The sequence below is a fragment of the Chrysoperla carnea genome, chromosome 2 (assembly GCF_905475395.1).
Source record: "Chrysoperla carnea chromosome 2, inChrCarn1.1, whole genome shotgun sequence".
Taxonomy (NCBI): Eukaryota; Metazoa; Arthropoda; class Insecta; order Neuroptera; family Chrysopidae; genus Chrysoperla; species Chrysoperla carnea.
The window spans coordinates 70,848,247-70,868,865 of record NC_058338.1 but is presented as its reverse complement, the minus strand read 5'-3'; the positions used below and the strand labels follow the sequence as shown (position 1 = coordinate 70,868,865).

Sequence of the window (20,619 nt, the reverse complement as noted above, 5' to 3'; positions counted from 1 at the left end):
TTTGTAGTATCAATATTTTTAAAGCGTTATAAACTTGGGACTAAACTTCCATATATACAGGGCATAAAAACACAATCATGCTTACTCGAATTGTGCGCATATGTTCAGTCCTGGCTGCCTTTGAATGTCCACACATTTTCCTTCTTAACCATTGGAGTACATAATATATACTCTTTGGAGTTGGAATTATATTAAATGGTGGCGGAACTGTACCACCTTCTTCGAAAAAACTGATCCAAAGTTTACTTCTTGCGAATTTCCATTCAATATCTGCTCGTTCCTGGTTATAAAATAAAAACAGACAATGTTTCATTATACAATAATTTATAATCTTTTATTTTTTTTAGATATAAGACAAAACTATTTCCATTGAGTTTTTTATGGAAGGTATTAAAAAATTTGGACAGGTTTTTCATCTGTGCAGAAACAAAATCTTTCATCTTATTTACCTAAATTTTTACATGCATATAATTTCTGTAATTTTAAATTTAAAGTTACTAATGCAGTTGAGTCATTTTCAAAATATCCTGGGCCAAAAACAAAAAATTTTTTCCTACTCATTCTAAGTAATAATTATTATTTGGAAAAATAAATTCCACAAAATGATTTAATTTTAATTTTGTTTGAGAGGAGATTTCCAAAATGGCACGTCAAGTTGCGTCAAAAATTATTTAAGAAATAAGTTTTCAATTTAACTAAGAAAGATTACATGCATGAAACTTTGAGAGATGTTCTTGCAAGTTTTAAAAGTGTTGAGGAGAGGCTAGACTATAATAGAATTTCAAACTGACAATACATGTTTTTCCAGTGTTTTCAAACTATATTTCAATCTTCGCTGCTCTGAAAAATTTTTGAACAAAGCAAAAGCAGTTTGACTCGAAGGTGGAAAATGATTCTAGTCCTTTAAGTCATTTAAAAAGTAACCCATAACCAAAACAGTTAAAGCGATTAGAAAAAAATTAGACAAATATTATAAATAATAAACTAATATTTTTTGTTAGTATAGTTGGTTCTGGCGAAAGTGCATTCAGTTTCTTATTTTTAAACCCCAAAAAGGGGTGTTATAAGTTTTAAGCCCCTGAACTAAAGAAAGGGATGTTGTAAGTTTGACCGCTATGTGTGCGTGTCTGGCTGTGTGTATGTCTGCCCGTCTGTGGCATTGTAGCGTCTAAACGGGTGAACCGATTTTGATTTTTTTGGTTTCGGTTAAAAGGTAATTTAATGGAGAGTGTTCTTAGATATGTTTCAAGTGCAAGTTTCATTTTGTAAATTTCACTTGTTATAAAGAACAAATTCCTGCTTTCAAATTTTTTCTCTTCCGTACTTTAGTTCCTTGGGAAATCCGATAACTTTTGAAAACACTGTATATTTCAGTGATCCTCTTGGTAGTCTTGAAGAAAATGTTTTGATATAAAATATTACAATTTGATGTTTTATGCCTAAATTTTTAGCGTTTCCTGTGTATTAATAAGATAATGTAAAGGTGTATGTCAATCATCTAACTAATTATAGATATTAATTAATTAGTTTCTTAATACTTAATAAGTTTATAACTTAATTAGTGATGATTTGTTTTAATTAGATACATAATTAATTTGTTAAAATTGTTTTATATACAGGTGATTGGAAAAGTAATACATTCGGAGAGAGTTTAACCACTGTAATTCTAGGGAAAAAAACCAAAACTTAATTGGTTTTAAATTTTTCATAGGTTAGGTTAGTTATATTGGCTGTCCACGAAGGACCCACTTAGGCTATAGAGCCCATTATGATATCATATGTGTTTTACCACCTTTTCCGCTGATAATTTTGTTTATCAGCTCCTCATTTATTTTCAGAGGCGGAGTGCACCTCCTTCATGCATATACCATGCTTTACACCAGCCCATCACAACTATTAACTAAATTAATTTTGATGCGACGGCGGGAATTTAACTCGCTACCCTATGCTTGCTTACCGCGGACGGAATTGGTTACGCCTTAACCAACTGAGCTAATAGGGCGACTAAATTTTTCATGGTAAGTAAACAATTTCTTCAAATGAAAATATGAAATTTTATTTGTACTTATTTGTGTGAAAACTGTATTAGTGGATGTTATTTTAGTTATTCTAGTATTAAACATAAAATTTTATAATTTTAGTTTACATATACTTCCTATGTTCTCCTGAATGTATACCTATAACACGGACATTTGTTTTATAGTTTAAACAAAGGTTATGACACAAAACTCTGCATGTTAGCGATTAGCGAACTGCCCAAGGAAATGGAGCTATTGCTTTTGTACTGATGATGGAATTTCTTCAAATGTTCATCGAGCCTACCTAATAGATGTCGAAAATGGCCATCGTTAAAATTTATATAAATATATTCGTTTTCCATCCTGATTTATAGATACATATATATATATATATATATATATATATATATATATATATATATATATATATATATGTAGGTATGTATCTATACGTTTATTTATTTATTTATTTATTGAAACCAGTAAAATTTGCATTTATATAACTAAGTAAATACAACCGCAATAATTAAAAACTAATTATTGGAATTAGGATTTAATGCGACGGATGTGGCTCATCACAATTATTTGGAGATCAGAAAACATGCCAAAAGTACAGTGCATGAGTACTTCCTGAAAGAAATGCTATTGGATGTGAGGAATAAAGTTTCATTGGATTTTTATTCAAAATTGGATCACTATGAGGGTGGAGGAATGTATATAAATTTAACAGGCAGAGATGTAAGAAGAACTATTGCTATTTTCAGAATGAACAGGTTTGCTTTGGAAAATAAGAAAAACCGAAGCGGGGAGAGGATTTGTGTTCTGTGTAACGGAATTGAAACAGCCGAACATCTTATAGGGGTGTGCTATGGGACAATAGGAAAAGAAAGGGAAGATCTTTACAGTCGTGTGTTGAATAATATAAAATTGATTTTGGATGCTAAGAATATTGTAGATCTTAAAGCAGTATATCAATATTTACGCTTCATCTTGGACAAGCGCTCACAATATCTTTGAATTTCAGTCTGCCTTGTTGTACTTGTGACCATATTTCGTTTTAATCATTTAATTCTGATTGGCGATTTAATTTAAAATTTCTATTTTTTATATGTTTCATGATGCTTTTTTTGTGTGCTGTGTTTATCTTTCAGTTGTATTCTCATTTTCTGTGTTATATAATGTTAACAATGTATTACTTTGATTAGCTAATTAATATAGCATATCCATAAAGTTTATTATTATTATTATTATTATGACAAGTAAGTAAATGCAACAGAAGTAAAAGAAGTTAACTGTACGTTGGGCCGATTGTATATAATAATAATATGTTATATGCCTGTAAAAACTCAAGCAGTCGCGATTTAATCCGATTTGAATAGAATTTGGTATCAAGAATGGTTTTGGTATTTGAAAGGTAAAGTTCGTTAATGATATAATTCGACCGATAAGATAAGCAAGGGGGGAGGAGTACAACATTTTTCAAAAAAAAAAATTTTGTATTTTTTGCACAGTTTTAAGCAAAAAAAATACTCTTGTGATTTTTTCTCTAGACGCTTAGTTTTCAAAATAAAAATTCTTTGAAAACTGAAAATGCAATCATAGATTTGATGAAAAATGTGTTATTTTTCCCATCCTGAGGGAATTCGCTTCACTAACGGAGCTCCTGCGTCACGCATTTTTTTATATGTAAAGGATTTTTATTAAGAACTTTAAGACTCTAGAGCTTTAAAGCTGATTAAAATTGATTTTGTTGAACCCGTTGATTTAAAATGTATTACTAATCAATGAATCGATGACTGATGTTGTCGATACAATTCAATTCAAAACCACGTAATACACCTAAATTAGCTCGAGAGAGGCGTAGATAAAGTTTTGTTCGATATACGTGTGGTAACGCGTTATTAATGCACTTCTGCGATTGCTCAAACCGTTCTACGAACTCGTTGTGCGAATTTTGCATTCGTACGTAATATTTTATGATTCCACTTGTATCGTAAATAACTATTATGATACGGAGTTTACATGTCCTTTTTCCGACGTCATAGTAAAGTTTTACTTTGATAGATTTTAAAATAATAGGTGGTAGATTGTTTTATGAAACAATACAAAAATTGTCATTAAAAAACGAGTACCATTTATATTTACATATCAATATTTACATTATTTCAATGTAGTCTTTTTTTGAATGTGCTGTTCCACAAAACTGTAAATGATTACCATAGTTATGCCATAGAAAAACAATGATTTTTCTATCAATGGTTTTTAATGGCCCATTATTTGGTTTATCAAAATAAATGACGTGCCCACGTAGCTGACAAAATATCATTTAAATTGAGTGTTGAATTGTTTTCGACAAAAATATTATCTGAATACAAGTTTTAAATTTCATTTTTAGATTCTAAACGTTTTTGAAATGAATAAACCTAATTTTTAATAATGCTAAATTTTGTTTACTTAAAATTGAAACACCACTAAATTTTTCATCATTTTCTCTAGTTAAAAATGTTTCGGATTCATTTTATTAGAAAATGAGTTATTTCTCAACTCAAAATAAATCGAAAAATATTGTCGCTTATTGTCGTCTTGCGACAATATTGAAATTTAATTTTTCATTATATAAATCAGTTTTAAAACCTTCTCAGATGTTTTGTTAAGCTAGCAAGAATAAAGAAGAATACTATCGTCCGGAGCCTTTTTTAGATCTAGAATAAAGTTGTGAAGTGAAGTGATGGAAGAAACAGAATATATTTTCGTGGTATATCTTCAGTGTGCAAGCTTTTTCTGAATTAGGATGCAAAAAATGCCTCTTAGATGGAGGGGAGCAGTAACGCAACGAAGTCTCTTTAAAGGGTCGCTATTACAGGACATCGACTATGCGGCAAGCACGCTGAACAACTGGGCTTACCGATGCATCAAGATTATTGTATGAGCTGTCACAATGTCTCATTTTCAGACCTGAAGTCCGTTGACGTCAAAGCCCTCTAGATGTTCTTAAACAGGACCAAATGGTTCGTGAAGTAGTGACTGGGGATGGACCATGGTTTAAGTGTATGCCACCCCAATCACTCTAATAATAATAATAATTTTATTTGATTTACCCATTTTGGGTCTTTCAATAATACAATTTTACTTAAAAATAATACAAACTTAATTAAATTATTTCTAACTAGCTGTGAACTACCCGCTTTGCTGGGCAATCCCCAATCCCCACTTGCACCCCTCCCTCCACATTTCCTTGCGTGGGATAACAGTTTTGTAATGTACACGTCATGCTCTTTTATTTGATACCCCGCTTAGGTATATTTGTAAATATTCGATAATTCCTTCCCACTTTCTCGCTACACCTTTCTACCCTCCGAAGGTTAAAAGTAGATAAAAACAATAGATCTTTGAAGCTGGTTGTATATCGTGTCAATATTTGAGCTTAATCGATGCACAACTTTTTTACTTTTTGAAGCATATCCCTTTCAACCCCTATTTCAACCCCTTACTCTACTATAATATGGATTTATTATACATAAAAACCTTCCTCTTAAATCACTCTATCTAATCAAAAAAACCGCATTAAAATCCGTTGCGTAGTTTCAAAGATTTAAGCATACAAAGGGACATAGGGACATAGGGACATAGGAACAGAGAAAGCGACTTTGTTTTATACTATGTTATGATGATATAATAAAACAATAAAATAAATATAAATTCACTATAATCAATTATTCTTATATTTTGCTCCTCCTCTTCTGCATTACTTTTTTTTTTTAATTTTGCGATTGCTATATAGTCTGCTTTTTCCCAAAAGCCTAAATTTTCCCAATCTGTATCTTTTTTTAGATACTTTGCCCTACACTCTTTCAGCCCTACACATTCTGAAATTAAGTGCACTTCTGTTTCGACTCACAGATCATACAGATTCTGTTGCCACACAAGTCTTTTTTGTTTATGTACCTCCAATTTCCTAATCTAAATGTAGCCAATTCTTTTCTCCATTCCGATTCTGAAGATTTTATGTATTTTGCGCCAGTGTCATAATGAGCCGACTCCCTGTAGAAGTTCAAAGATGCTTTTTCTTCTATATCCTGCATCATTTTTTTAAAACCCCACTGACTAATTTTTTCTTTCAAAAAAAACATAAAATTTTGCACGAATCTAACCGCATCCCGTCACTAACGTTTAGGTATCAAAATATGTGTATTACTTTACTTCCCCAACTTAAATCACTTTCTGTGTTTTTACTTTGAGCACATTCCCACTGTAACACTTTGCTATTGTTATTCACTAACTTTATGTAATGGTTGCCGATATTTTTATAGACATTACAATCAATTGGCATTTGCCCTAGTTCTAATAGTGCCCATAATTTGCTATACCATAACTGACTCCAAGCACCTGCTTACAAAATTTGTGCTTCATTTTACCAATTTCGTCAAATTTTCCATCAACTCCCCATACTTGACAGCCGTAAAGTAGAATTGGCTCAATTAGCACATTAAACATTCGTAAAATGATGTCCGCGGTTATCCATTGATTTGAATACGTAAATTTCAGTATGACTCGAGCGCCCCTGTTAGCTTTTTTCATAACACTCTCCAGTGCTTATCCCACTTTCCGTTCCAATTAAAACAAACCCCTAGATAGTTAAAGCTATTAACATTTTCTATATCAGTACCATCGTATTTCCACACGTCTCGCGAACCAAGTTTAAATCCATTTCTGGATATTAATATTTTCGTTTTATCTTTATTAACTATCAACTTATTATTCATGCAATATTCTTGTAACTGAGAGAAATCAACACATTGTCATCCTCATATAATAGAACACCGACATCTTTTTTGTTCACCGATGGGGAGTGTGTCTCAGTTATTTTAATTTCTTCAGGGAAATCATTTATGAAAAGCGAAAAAAGAATTGCTGACAGTTGGCATCCTTGTCTCAATCTTCTACTGGTAGCTCTTCTTTCTGACACCTTGTTTGTATCCATTTTAATGCAAAACTTGTAGTCATCATAGAAAGCTTTAATTATATTCAGCATGTTACTCGATATACCTGATCTCTCCAATTTTTCCCATAACAAATCTCTATCGATAGAATCAAACGCTTTTTCCAGATCAACAAACCATGTGTACCATAACTTAATCTAAATCCCGCTTGGTATTCATTTATAAGGCTATTTTTTTCAGCCCACATTTGCAGCCTATCGCCTATAATTTTCAAAAATATTTTGCTAAATACTGGCAACAAAGTAATCCCTCGATAGTTATTAGGATTTGATTCCAGCCCCTTTTTTTTACACACATTGCATATAATTCCAACTTTCCATGCCTCTGGAATGGTTTTAGTTTCCATTATTATGTTAAACAAGTTGATTAAGAGTTTAATTATACTAAGATTTTCGTGTCTAATTGAATTTTTTATAAATTCTGCTTGTAAACCATCGAATCCTCGGGCTTTATTATTTTTCAGTTTATGGATCGCGTATTCTACTTCAGATTCTTTTATTTTATTGCCCAAAATGTTATTGTAATTATTAGTACTGTCATAATTGCATATTCTATTATTATTTTCAATAATTACAATCTCATCCGGTTTCTTTGAATATATTTTCTTTCAATCACTCTAACTCTTCAATGCGTTTTGCAAAAGAAAGTTTTCAGCTAAAGTTAGCCATTTAACAGAAGTATCACCATAAAAATATTTCACATTAATGAAAGACTAATAAATAGACCACAGTTATACTCTTCTTTAATTTCAAGACTATCTGTATTAATCTGGATTCACTTAAAGATTAGAGGTATTTTACTGAATTTAAAAGGACAGTGTGTTACACTCCGTATATTTTTAGAAAACAATTCAATATAGATACTCATATTATTTCAACGTAATTGAGAAATATTTGTTCGAAATAATAGCGCAGCCTACATTCATTAGATATATAAAATAATATCTCTAAATCATAAATTGACTGCATATAGCAAAGCTAGCTGTACATTATTGTATTTTATTTATAATTGTTTTACATTTAAAATTATTAGGTAATATTATTTAACATAGCAGAATAGTTATAACATACTCCTAGCTCCTAGCTCCTGACTCCTAACATACTTATCTCTTGCATAATAGAAATATACATAATAATAGCTATACATTGTATGAAATATTCGTTAAAACGGGAGTATACAATTTTAATAATGAAATAAACATAAAGTGATGTAAAAATATATGGGGTGCCTGGGCAAAAAGAATTTCACCATTTTAGGAAGTAATAATTGATTTAAAGGCTCAAAATTTATTTATAGGTAGACTTTTACTCAAAGAATAGGCTGTAAAAATTTCAGTTTAGATATCCATGCAAATTTTTAAGAAAAATATCATTGAAAATCGTTATAAAAAACATTGCTCTTATGGAGAAATCTTAAAAAACGACATATTTTGAAATTTTTTGTTAATTTTCACTTGGAACCAATGAAAACAAATTAAAAAAACAAGAAAACAAGGTGAAACAAACAATTGACTGAGTTAATTGTTGAAATACCATGCATAGACAGTGTTGATTACTCTATCACATGGCACATACATACATGTCACACATACGTAACATGTATGCATGTGTAATCACACATACGTGTGATTGAATATATAGTATACAATTTACGCCTAATTTGCGCCCTCACAGGTAAACAGTGATGTTTAAGAAAAAATGTTTCAAACAAAAGTTGTTTTTGATAAGGAAGATTTTTTTACATTTAAACTTTTGTTCTATCTCTAACGATTTTCAAGATAGATCAAGACCCAATTGACCTATGTTGCTCATTTACGAACTTGACCTCACTTTTTAAGTCCTGAGTACGCTGTAATTTCAGCTTGATATCTTTTTTCGTTTTTGAGTTATCGTGTTGGCAGACAGAGGGACAGACGGACAGACTGACGAAAATTTTGTTCATAGCATCAATATTTTTAAGCGTTACAAACTTGGGACTAAACTTAGTATACTTTGCATATTACATATATGCATGGTATAAAAACTTTTTAATAGAAAGTAAATATATCAGCAATGACATAGAAAAGAAAAAAACCAAGTGTCTGCATCCTAAGGGATGTACGAGCAGGGTAGATTTAGGGTTTAAATTATTTTCAACTTTGATGATGATGAATCTTTATGAATGTAAACGACAAAAAGAATAAAATTTTTATACCCGCCTTGGTTTACCAAATATCGAAAGCTCAAATTGTATGCTTACTTTTCGTCTTATATCGTCAAGTTATAACATAATTCACAATCAAAATTGAAAATATCAATTTTTTAAATTTGTACCCCCGCTACCGTGCTCATACATGTGAAAATCATGGGAAAACAAATATATTTTAACCATGGCTACCAGCATAGTTTGTAAGATAAATAATACTTACCAGATATTTTAACTTAAAAAAATATGACGAAATGAAGCTGTACCTCAGCTCGGATATCTGATCTTGGGCGTAACAAAGTCTGCCACTAAGGTTCTATGTACTTAAGTGACTCAAATTATAAGTAAACTCTTCGTGCATTAATCTATTTTTATATGTATATAAAACACATAAACATTTTACACCGCTATTCGCTCCGAGCGTGAATTTCGTTTCCATGACAACGATACACTACTTTAATTATAGAATTAATGGATGCATATATAATTGTGTGGATTGCATTGAAAACTTACATTTAAAATTTAATATTCTTGTTTCACAAATTTAAATAAATAATTACGATAATTAACATTTGAAAAATAATATTTGTACAATTTGATTTCTTATTTTCACAATTTTTAATGCATTAAGTTTAATTAATTAGTGTTTTTCAATCATTTTAATTTGACAGTTTCTATATCATTAACATGTAAATAATTGCAAATTAGTCATAACAGCCCACTTTATCTCCAAAATTTTTCACTTAAAGCGCTGGCATCGATTTTATTATCCCTACCATGACTACGCACACAACGAATATAAGTAATACAAATTACAAATTTTGTAGAAAATGGACACCAAAGTTTTATCCTAATTTGCGCCCTCACGAACAAACAGCGATGTTTACAAAAAAAATATGTCTTACAAAAGTTGTTTATTTTTTTATAAAAAATAACTTTTACATTTAAACTTTTGTTCTATCTCTAACGGTTTACAAGATGAATCCTCTTTCAATTGATTGAATGAACAAAAAATGCACCATTTTATACAATGAACTACTCCCAAAAAAAGAGGGTTGAGCATCAATATGAGCTGCCGATTTTTTGCTACGAAGTTTTTACAACTCAATAAACAACTCAAAAGACGCAAGACGAAAATTTCAAAGACGCAACACGTTTTTTTCTTTATTACCATGATTTTGAATTTAAATTTGCTGTGGGAATAAACTAAATTAAGATTTTGACAATATAAAATTAAGACTTTTTAAGATTTTGAAATTTATATGATGAACATGAAATGTAAATATTGAAATATGAAAATACTAGTTCGACCCGTGAGGAATTTCGCTCCCGAGGTTACTGTAACCCGTGGCTATCCTGCCTGTATCCGTGGCTAAAAACAACAAACAACAAATTTATAGAAAACTTTTTATTTTTAGAAAACTGGTGAAAAACTAAAAAGTTAGGAGAAAACTGGTGAAAAACTTAAATTAATATTAGGAGAACATGCGTCAAAAATAGCAATTATTTGTATATCTATTTATATATCTAGAGTATTAGGAGAGCTTCTGTAAAAATTAACATGTTTGCCTATTAAACTCTTTATTTTAATCCCTATATATTATAAATGTGCAAGTAAGGATATTTGTTTGTTTTGTTTGTTACGCTTTCACACAAAATCTAGCGAGTAGTTTTTAATGAAACTGTACAGCAATAAAGGTCATACATCAGAATAACACATGAGCTATAACTTATAACAAATTAATTTAATCTGACATTTACTATTTTAAATTTTTACAGAAATCTTAAAAAGGTTCAAAATGATGATCACAGATGGAGCAAAATGATCATCATTTTGAACGATAAATTAAAAATTTCTGTAAAAATTTAAAGCAGTAAATGTCATAATTCATGGCCGCCTTTCTGATATACTCAATGAATTATGACTATTTTACAATTTAAAAAATTGAAAACTGGAGGCTAAAAGCGGTGGTATTTACTTTTAACCCCAGTGAAGCGGGCGGGTATCAAGCCAGTTTATGATATTTTTTCGATCAAATTATTTGTCTAGCGTGTTTTTTCTAAGCGGTACATTTTTAGACCGTGAGTATATTTTTCGTCAAACCTAGACCAAACAATACAGAATACCTAATCTGTATTTTTTTGTCTAGACATAATAAGCTTGAAAATGAGGGGTTAATTATGGAATTTCATAAAGGAATAAGGACGTTAAGGGAAGATTAGAAAAAACTTGCTAGAGTAATAATATATAAGATAATGGCTATATAATGCTCTAAAAAATTCAAAATTCTTTTTGTAGTTTACGAAAATTTTTCTAATATTTTTATAGTTGTCTCACCTTGTATTCATATGAGTCTAAATTTATTCCACAAATGAACAAACCCTACTTACATTGATAATAACGAAAATAATAATGGCAGGTAATAGCGGAAATATGTATGTAACAATGAGTAGGTACATTTAATTGTTTTATGGTTTACCAATTGTCATCCATATCTAATATTTACAAGTGAAGGCGTCACCAAAAAGACTCACATTCAACGATACTTCAGAAGGTTTCTTTCAAATTCTGAAATGTATTAACATGTTTGCTTATAAATAGCTATTGTAACAATTACTTATTGTAACGTTGGTACATTTACGTCTGAAACTCATTATATTTGGTTGAAAATTTAAAAAAATGTATGTAACTATCTCATGTGAAAATATGACAATTGTTAATAGTCGAGTGCAATTAGTCATTATAAATGAAAAATGACGGAATTCAATTATAATGAATGGATTTGAATGATTTTTTAACTTCCCACTACAGGAAGTTATTGTAATGGGTACTACTTTCAAAATCGAAATTTTCAGTTTAGGACAAGCCATTAACACTAATTTTATGAAGAACAAGTGAAAACAAACAATTGACTGAGTTAATTGTTGAAATACCATGCATAGTCAGTGTTGATTTCTTTATCACATTATACATACAAACATGTGACACATACATAACTAATAAAGTATAGTACATATGTAAATGACTTTATAGGTTTCTGCATTACCGACCGACATTTAGTGTATAGTTTGTACACATATTATAAAATTTCCGCCTAATTGGCGCCCTCACGGGTAAACAGTGATGTTTACGAAAAAATGTTTCAAACAAAAGTTGTTTAATTTTTGATAAGGAACATTTTTTACATTTAAACTTTTATTCTATCTCTAACGGTTCATAAGATGGGTCCTACGGACCCAAGACCCAATTGACCTATGATGCTCATTTACGAACTTGACCTCACTTTTTACGTTCTGAGTACGCTGTAAAAATTTCAGCTCGATATCTTTTTTCGTTTTTGAGTTATCGTGTCCACAGACGGACGGACAACCGGAAATGGACTAATTAGGTGATTCTATGAACACCTATGACAAATTTTTTTTCCTAGCATCATTATTTTTGAGCGTTACAAACTTGGGACTAAACTTAATATACTATGAATATTTCATATATACATGGTATAACTATGTGTGTGTGTGTGTGTGTGTGTGTGTGTGTGTGTGTGTACGTACGTGAGTACGTCCGTAGAGATTTTTTTCGTCGTTGATATCTCGCGAACAAAAAATGATATCGACTTCGTTGATGCGCTGATCGATTCATAACAGTTGGTCGTTTTGAGACGATTGAGTTTTTATTTTTTAAATTTTGTATAACTTTTTATTATGCTTTGAAGTTATTCGTGTGGATCTCAAGGATCACACCAGACTCTATTAGCGGCTCGTTTTATTTTGGATTTCGAATACCATACACTAAAAAGTTTACCCATTAAAAATTACTGCAGATTTTAAAATCCGTAAATTTAAGAAAAAAATCAAAATTTCTAGAAATTAAAAGAAAAAAAATAATACAATTATCGGAATTTTTAAATATTTATATTTAGAAAAAATCATTTTTTTTTTAGTTTGTTTATACTAAATTTATGAAAATACAAAACTTGATATGGTTGATTTCTCTATAGGTACCACAAGATATGGACCCTACAGACCCGAGACCCAATTGATCTGTGTTGCTCATTTACAAAATCAAACTCTCTTTTTACGACCTGAGCACGCTATACAAATTTCAGCTTGATATCTCCTTTTGCTTTTGAGTTATCGATCATTGATTGAGATAAATTGACTATGTGATTTTATAATCACGTTTACCAAAATTTTGTTCGTATCATCAATATTTCTAAGCGTTACAAACTTAGTATTCGGACGAAAATTAGTATACCTTGATATACATTTCATATATACTTGGTATAAAACATAAGCGGAAAGTTTTAAAGGGCAAGCTTTTTACTTATTAGTATAAAAAATTCTAAAAATCCAGGACAATCCAAATCCATTCATTATAACTGGGTTTCGAGGTAAAAACTTAATTGCCCTGGACTATAAACAGTTTAACATGAATCGCACTGATTCCGAAAATGAATGTGTTTGTGTTTTGCGGTTTTGTTTGTAACATGAAAATAAAAACGTCGATTAAATGTGCATAGGGTCTACATAATCATGGTTCCGTTTTCAGTTTTTTCGTACCTTTAGATTATTGAATGTAATAAAGTCCCAAATTGTGTAGATAGAGCTACAATTGACTAAATTATTCCAATTTTACGCTATAAACTTTGTTATTTTCGATTCGGTTTTTAAATAAATAAATTATTACTTTTCAGTCTAGTTTAAATTGCATTTCATTGTTTCACTCTTCGACAAGATAAAGGTGATTTGCAAAATTGAAATCGGAACTTCTCAATTTGGACAGTTGCTGAATTTCTCGGTAACTATACATGTCAAATTTCCGCTTGGAACCACTTATTGAGGACATCAAGGCGCATAATTTCTGAGATTTTTTACTCTATAAATTAATTGCAAAATTAAAAAATGTCATTTTTTAATGAGTTTTTTAAGATTTGTACGGAAAGTAATTAACGGAACTTAATAAATGGTAGGTTTTTAAAAAATCCAAAACTTTTGCATTTAACTTTATGCAACATAAATTCTAATCTGCTAGATTAGAAAAACCGCTTTTCTCATATATTTTGATCGAAAGAGGATCCGCCATTTTGTTCCTACACCTTTTATTTGGATGAACTACCTCGGATAACAATATTTAACGCATATTCGACTTTATAAAAGTACTTTCAAGCTACTGGGATTTATTGTGTTGATTTGCTTCATTTGATTGGCCTGGCATGGTGCTTAGAGAAATTACTATATATCTTTTAGTCCTTTTTAAAAATCTGGTATTTTAAAAGCTCTTTGTGATTCAAAATTTTTTGTGATTATTTTAAACAGATGCATGTTGGTATAATTTTTCCATGGGTCTGTAGTCTTAACATCTTCTCCAAATGTTCGAGTTTTGCATTACTATAAAAATTCATTCAGTTCATCGTACGTGTATGTTAGTTAGTGAATCCTAAAAAGCTCTCAAACCACAAACACAGTATATAAAGTTTTTTATTTTTGTATTCAGCTTTGAAACATAAACTGTTTTATTTTTTATTTTTAGAATAAAAAAAACATAATTTACATTGAAATATAGATAGACACACACAGCAAAGGTATAAATAATAATATAAATTATTTTTGACTGTCAAAATGTATTTTATTTTATTATATTATACACGAAATGATAAAATAATTATTAATTATAATAAATAATGTATTTTGTATACAAGTATAAAAAAAACAATATGGATCAAATAGTACAGTGCAAAAGGCCATCATACTAAACCCGGAACTTAGATAGAATATGCGGGTATACTATTTTAATTAATAACTGGAAAAATCTAGTAGAAGCGTTACAATGCAGAAAATTTGATGAATCAAAAAGTGATGAGATCAAAAGAACGTATTTTTTAAACCTATTATATTTTATCTTGATCCTCTTGGTTATCTAAAAGATGCCAAGAGCTAGTTACAACTAAGAGAAGAACACTTTAAATTAGAAAGTTCTTTTTTTTTTTTTATAAAAATCATACTTACTTTTGTCTCGGAAAGGGTTTATAAGTATTTTAGCGTTGACGAAATGAAGGGAAACTTACGAGTGAAGTAAGACAATTAGTGATAATCAAAATTAGCTTCGGTGTTGCGTCTTTGTTTTACAAATTCTTGAAGACCAATATAGTTTCAGCTAGACCAATATCAAAGTCCTATCTATATGAATTAAGATCAATTCAAACACCCAACTGTGCAAGAACGAGACTTAACTCTGCAAGACCAAGACTTATTAGCGCAAGACCAAGACTCATAAATAGAGAATTTGTCAATGTGCTTTTTTCTTATAGCTGCGTCAATGTCAATATAATCAAATTAATTTCAAACGAACGAATCCAATTTAAAGAGAATTTCAGTGTTTATTAAAACAAATAATATACTTACATATTTTTGATTGAGTTTTAAAACAGTAATAATAACACTCGACCGAAACTTAATAAATTCAAAACATGTTTGATGCAAAATCAAAAATAAGACTCGATTGACCAAAACCAAGACTGAGATTATTTTTGCAAGACCAAGATCAAGATCAACTCGACTGTAAGACCAAGACTCGATTCTGTAAGATCAAGACCAAGATTTTTTTATTTACAATATCTTTTTTTTTTAATCAAAATAAAGTACTTATTTTCATCACTTTACCAATTTCAATCCTTAGCGAATCGTTTTTTCGTATTTTCCTGAAATCTCATCGATTTATGGTCTATATTTTTGAATGTTTTTGGAATAAATTTTTGTATACAAAATTAAAATATTAAAAAAAAAAAAAATAAAAATAAACGAATTTAAAGTTATTAAATCAAAATGATTATTAATACTATAGTATTAGTATGCCAAGCATTATAGAATTGCATGAATTATTTGAGTCTTGGAATGAATTAAAGTGAAACAATTTTTATATATACTAATACTAATAATAAATGTATAGATTGTAGGAAATCACGCACTCACTGTTGGAGGACAATCACCTTATTGTATATCTACAATAAGTACAAGGTATTGCAAAATTATAGCAATTCCAGAGTTAAGACTAATTGTGGATATAGAGTGAACATTTGAATTCTAGAAAACATTATTTTCAACGTTGCTTCCATCAAACTTAACCTTAACTTTCCTTTCTTAACTTAATGAATTTTTATCTTTTTAAGAGATCGATCGTGAGCCCATAGGGGCATTAGGAAGTTAAAATGCTGTGATTCTTTCTACGTTTGGAGGATAGATAATTTTGGTAATAATATTGAAAAGTTTGTAACCATAAAGGAAATTAAACTAAAAAAAAATCCTTTTTCTCCTTTCGTTTTTTTCGACAATATTTTTACCATTACCGCCATTTAAAAAAAAATCATTGTCAACATTAACGTTTAAATTGACTTGAAAAATGAATTCTTTCGGCATTAGTAAACTTACGTTATTTTATGTATTGTGTTACTATTAATGATGTTTATAAAATATACGGTTTACAAAAGTTAGTTGGTCGAAAAAAAAACTTTAAAAAAAGATAGTCGGAAGTGAAAACTTAAAACTTTGGAATAACTGATCTTTGGCCTGGCTGGAGCCTTCGGCAGTGAAGCTTGCATATAGTTCTAATAGATTCCTATTCACAAATAGATATTCACAAATAATTCACGATAACAAATAATACCTCAATACTATTCAAATAGCTGTTCACAATTCTAGATATATATGGTGGGAGCGCAAATAAATACATTTGAATAGTAAGATGTTATGTGGTATATTATTTATATGAGCTTTCACCATTTGTTTCATAGGTTTGACTTTTGATTTTGATGCGAAACCCTCAAAGACATTTTGTAGCGGGCCGAATTGTACATCTAAACCTGTACATCCTCGCATTCACTTGAACACATACAAAAAATTTTCATCAAGATTGGTCCATCAAGTTAGGAGGAGTTCAATGAAAAACGCGAAGACGGTGATAGTAACGATGACACGAGTTCCATGATTTTTGTGATCTCACCCAAAAAGTGCTCAACGTGCCAAAAGAAGTTTTCCCTTCAAAAACTGTTCATTATCATTTTTCCACTTGAAAACCAATATTTGATTTGGCTACATTGTAACGATCTAAGACAGTTCGGCTGGTGAAATGTCGACCGTTTTTACAAAATGTTTGTTAACAGTTAAAGTAGTTAATAGAAAATTTAAACAAATCGAACAATTTTTTTTAACGCATTAATACTTTGTTTGTGCACGATTTTCCGTGTAATGGCAAATACCTAATTTGTCGCAAGGAAAACAGAACAGTGAAGAAATATTGCATCTCAGTTATCTTCAGTTCAGATAACAATATACTTAATTCAAGAGGTAATGATACTGACTATAACAGTGGAATGGCTGGGTACATTGTTTTTTGAGTACAGTGAATAAGGTTTGTTTATAGGTCTCAACTAACATTTTCTATTTACCTATATAGGTAAAAAAATAGGGGGTCTGTTTCTTTTCCAAACATGTATACCCATATATATACTACTACATAACATTATTGTTATAATTCTATTGATATCTTGTAAGGTAATCGGTGTTTTTCGTGTTTTTATCGGCCAATATATATACAGAAATTTTTATTAAACTCAAGTCACGAATAAGTTTCTTCAAATACCTATACATATACCATTAAAATGTCATTTTCGATGAAGCATAAAAATGCAAAAGTCTTGTATGTTTTTTTTGATCTGTACATATTTTATTTAATCTTCATAATGGTATTTCAAAATGTATCCGGATAGCTCAAATTTTTAATACTGATAAAAATAATAGAAATATTTAACGCTGATTAAGCCTTGTTTATAAGAGCATAAATAAGTAACCTAGGCCAACATGTTGTTGTTATAAAAATGGCTTGACCTGGAGCATCGAAACTAGGTAATTGAAATGAATACTTAGGGAATTAATTGCAGCTATGTGATTGCAAAGAAAAAATAGAATTTGGCTTAGAAAAAAGTTTATGTGTTTGATTAAGATTTTGCTCTTCCATTTAAGGTAGTTAAACTTAACAAATTAGTTATTAAATAAACAAAAAACATCATTTTAAAATTGATAGGCGATTTCTTTCATTGTTTATGAGATGCGATTAAAACTGACATATTTTACACGAACAGCTAAAGCAGCGGAAAAAAATATTTTGTTGCTTAGTAGAAATATCACCATCTTTATGAAAACTTGATATCTACTAAAATTATACGTTTAATATAAGTCTAAAAAATTGTAAAATTATTCACCTCAGAGTTTCAATGAAAAATTAAAAATAATCAAACATTTAAACGGCCAATTTTTAAGACAAGACAATTGTAGTACAGTATTGTGGTTGTTACAGAAATAACTGTTGTAGAAGTATTGTTAATAGTTAATCACACACTGAGTTTTGTGTGTGCAAAGCCTTCCCTGGTACAATAAATGACAAAAATTATACTTCATTTCACTACAAGCTAATAAGCTCTTACCTTGCTTATAATTCGAAACTTTGTGATAAAATTGTAGTGGAACAATATCCCAAAGCACAATTCTTTGTGATATGAACCGAGTAAGAGCTTTTTCATACACAATAAGTTTTCTTCGGAAATTTGTTTAAATGTTTCATTAGAAAAATATTATGCTTCGTTTCTTAAAGTAGGACACTGAGGTAAAACATAATACTCTCAAGTAGCCAGTCCATTAGATTGTTCGATGAAAGATCGTGAAAGCTCTAAAAGATTATGTATACTTCGCGTGTTTAAATGGACCAGGGTGTATATCTGCTATCGTCTTATAATGTTTAGAGAAATGGCATTAATTTGAATCTTTAGCTACTTTTGTAAACATTGAGACATACTTTTCGTTTACGGAGAATCTTAGAAGAATTACTTAAGAATTATTTAAGAGTAGGCTAAATAATGAACAGAAATCCATATTGACTTTGTACATATGGACTTCATGCATGGGAGAAGGGTCTCTTTCAAATTTTTAAACAACCTTTGTAAACATTATTGAAGCTCTCTATTCTTAAGGTTTTATACAGAAAAGATATAGGGCTCTTTTTCACTGATGTGGTTAAGGAATCTATATTTTTCGCGTATTTTTAGATTTTTTTGGAAATTATCAGGTTAATGGATTGGATTGGTTAGATTGAAAAAAAAAAAATACATTCAATTTTAAATTCGAATATGATCCAGTGTGCTAAAGTAGTTTTATATTTGCTTTTATAGATCTGTGGCATGATGAAAGTCTCGAAATTCATCTTTCTTTTAAAAATAATTTAAAGCACTGGCTCCATATTTTATGCTTTTTAGTGAGTTTGACCTTCGTATTCACCCACTAAGCAAGCTACACATATTTTGTACATATCTTAAAATCTACTGAAGACATTTTGATGAAACAATTATAGAATCGCCTGAAGAGTGTGTTCCACAAATGGCAGAGAAATCAGTAAAAATACATTAAAATCGATCTTTATATGAAACGTTCATTCATGGGTGAACAAATCATTCTAACATCGCCCCTCCCCACCTCATTAGGAGCGAGCTTTTTTAAAATTTCAAAGTATCATAACATAAAAAACATATACTAGTTGAATTAAGAAACTCGTTAGTTCAAAATGTATAAATTTTTGACTATCGAGGATACACAAACAAAATTTAAAAAAATTAAAGTTAAAACTTATTTTCTCAGAAAAAATCGACCACATATTATATTGTCTAGTATCTTTATAACAAAACAGATTTCATAATATGATTTCGATAACAAAAATCCACTATAAAATCTGATAAAAATTTAAATTTTATTCAAAACTAAGTGATTATAAATTAGCTCTATACCCATATATAAAAACTTTCGATCAATATTTTAGTATATATATTCCATAATAATAATAATAATAATAATAATAATAATAACACCTTATACTAAAAAGCTAAGCTTTAAAAAATAAAACTAACTACGATATAATAAATATTCAATGCATTAAAGAAAGTAAAGAAATGAATATAACAACGGGGGTAACAAGAAGGTAGGGGTAGATGAACTTTGACCTCTTATTATTTTATATACATTAATGATATACAATATATAATAAAAAATAAATAAAGAAGAAAAATATTGTTGAAGAACTGATGAATGGTATTGATATCATCATCATACCAGCCATCATCACAAAAAAGTTAACCACATACAATTCAATCACTTTCAACGGTGAGGTAATCTTTAGTTAAAGCGTAACCAATTCCGTTCGGAGTATGTTTAGGGTAGCGGGTTCGATTCCTTTTGTTAACAAAAATTAATTTAATTAATAGTTGTGATGGGTTAGTGTAGTGCATGGTAAATGCATGGAGGAGGTGCACTCAGCCTCTCAAAATAATTGAGGAGCTTATAAATGAAATTATCAGCGGAAAATGTGCCCTCCTTGGACA

At 29.8% G+C, this 20,619-nt stretch overlaps 1 protein-coding gene across 1 annotated transcript in view; it reads right to left on the bottom strand.

The window, feature by feature from the left end:
• LOC123292894 (transient receptor potential-gamma protein) overlaps window positions 1-20,619 on the bottom strand; it is a 149,181-nt gene that overhangs the window by 18,028 nt on the left and 110,534 nt on the right. Inside the window, exon 13 of the mRNA XM_044873608.1 lies at window positions 86-280. Within this exon, the coding sequence (XP_044729543.1) occupies window positions 86-280 (195 nt within the window). The remainder of the gene's footprint in view (window positions 1-85; window positions 281-20,619) is intronic.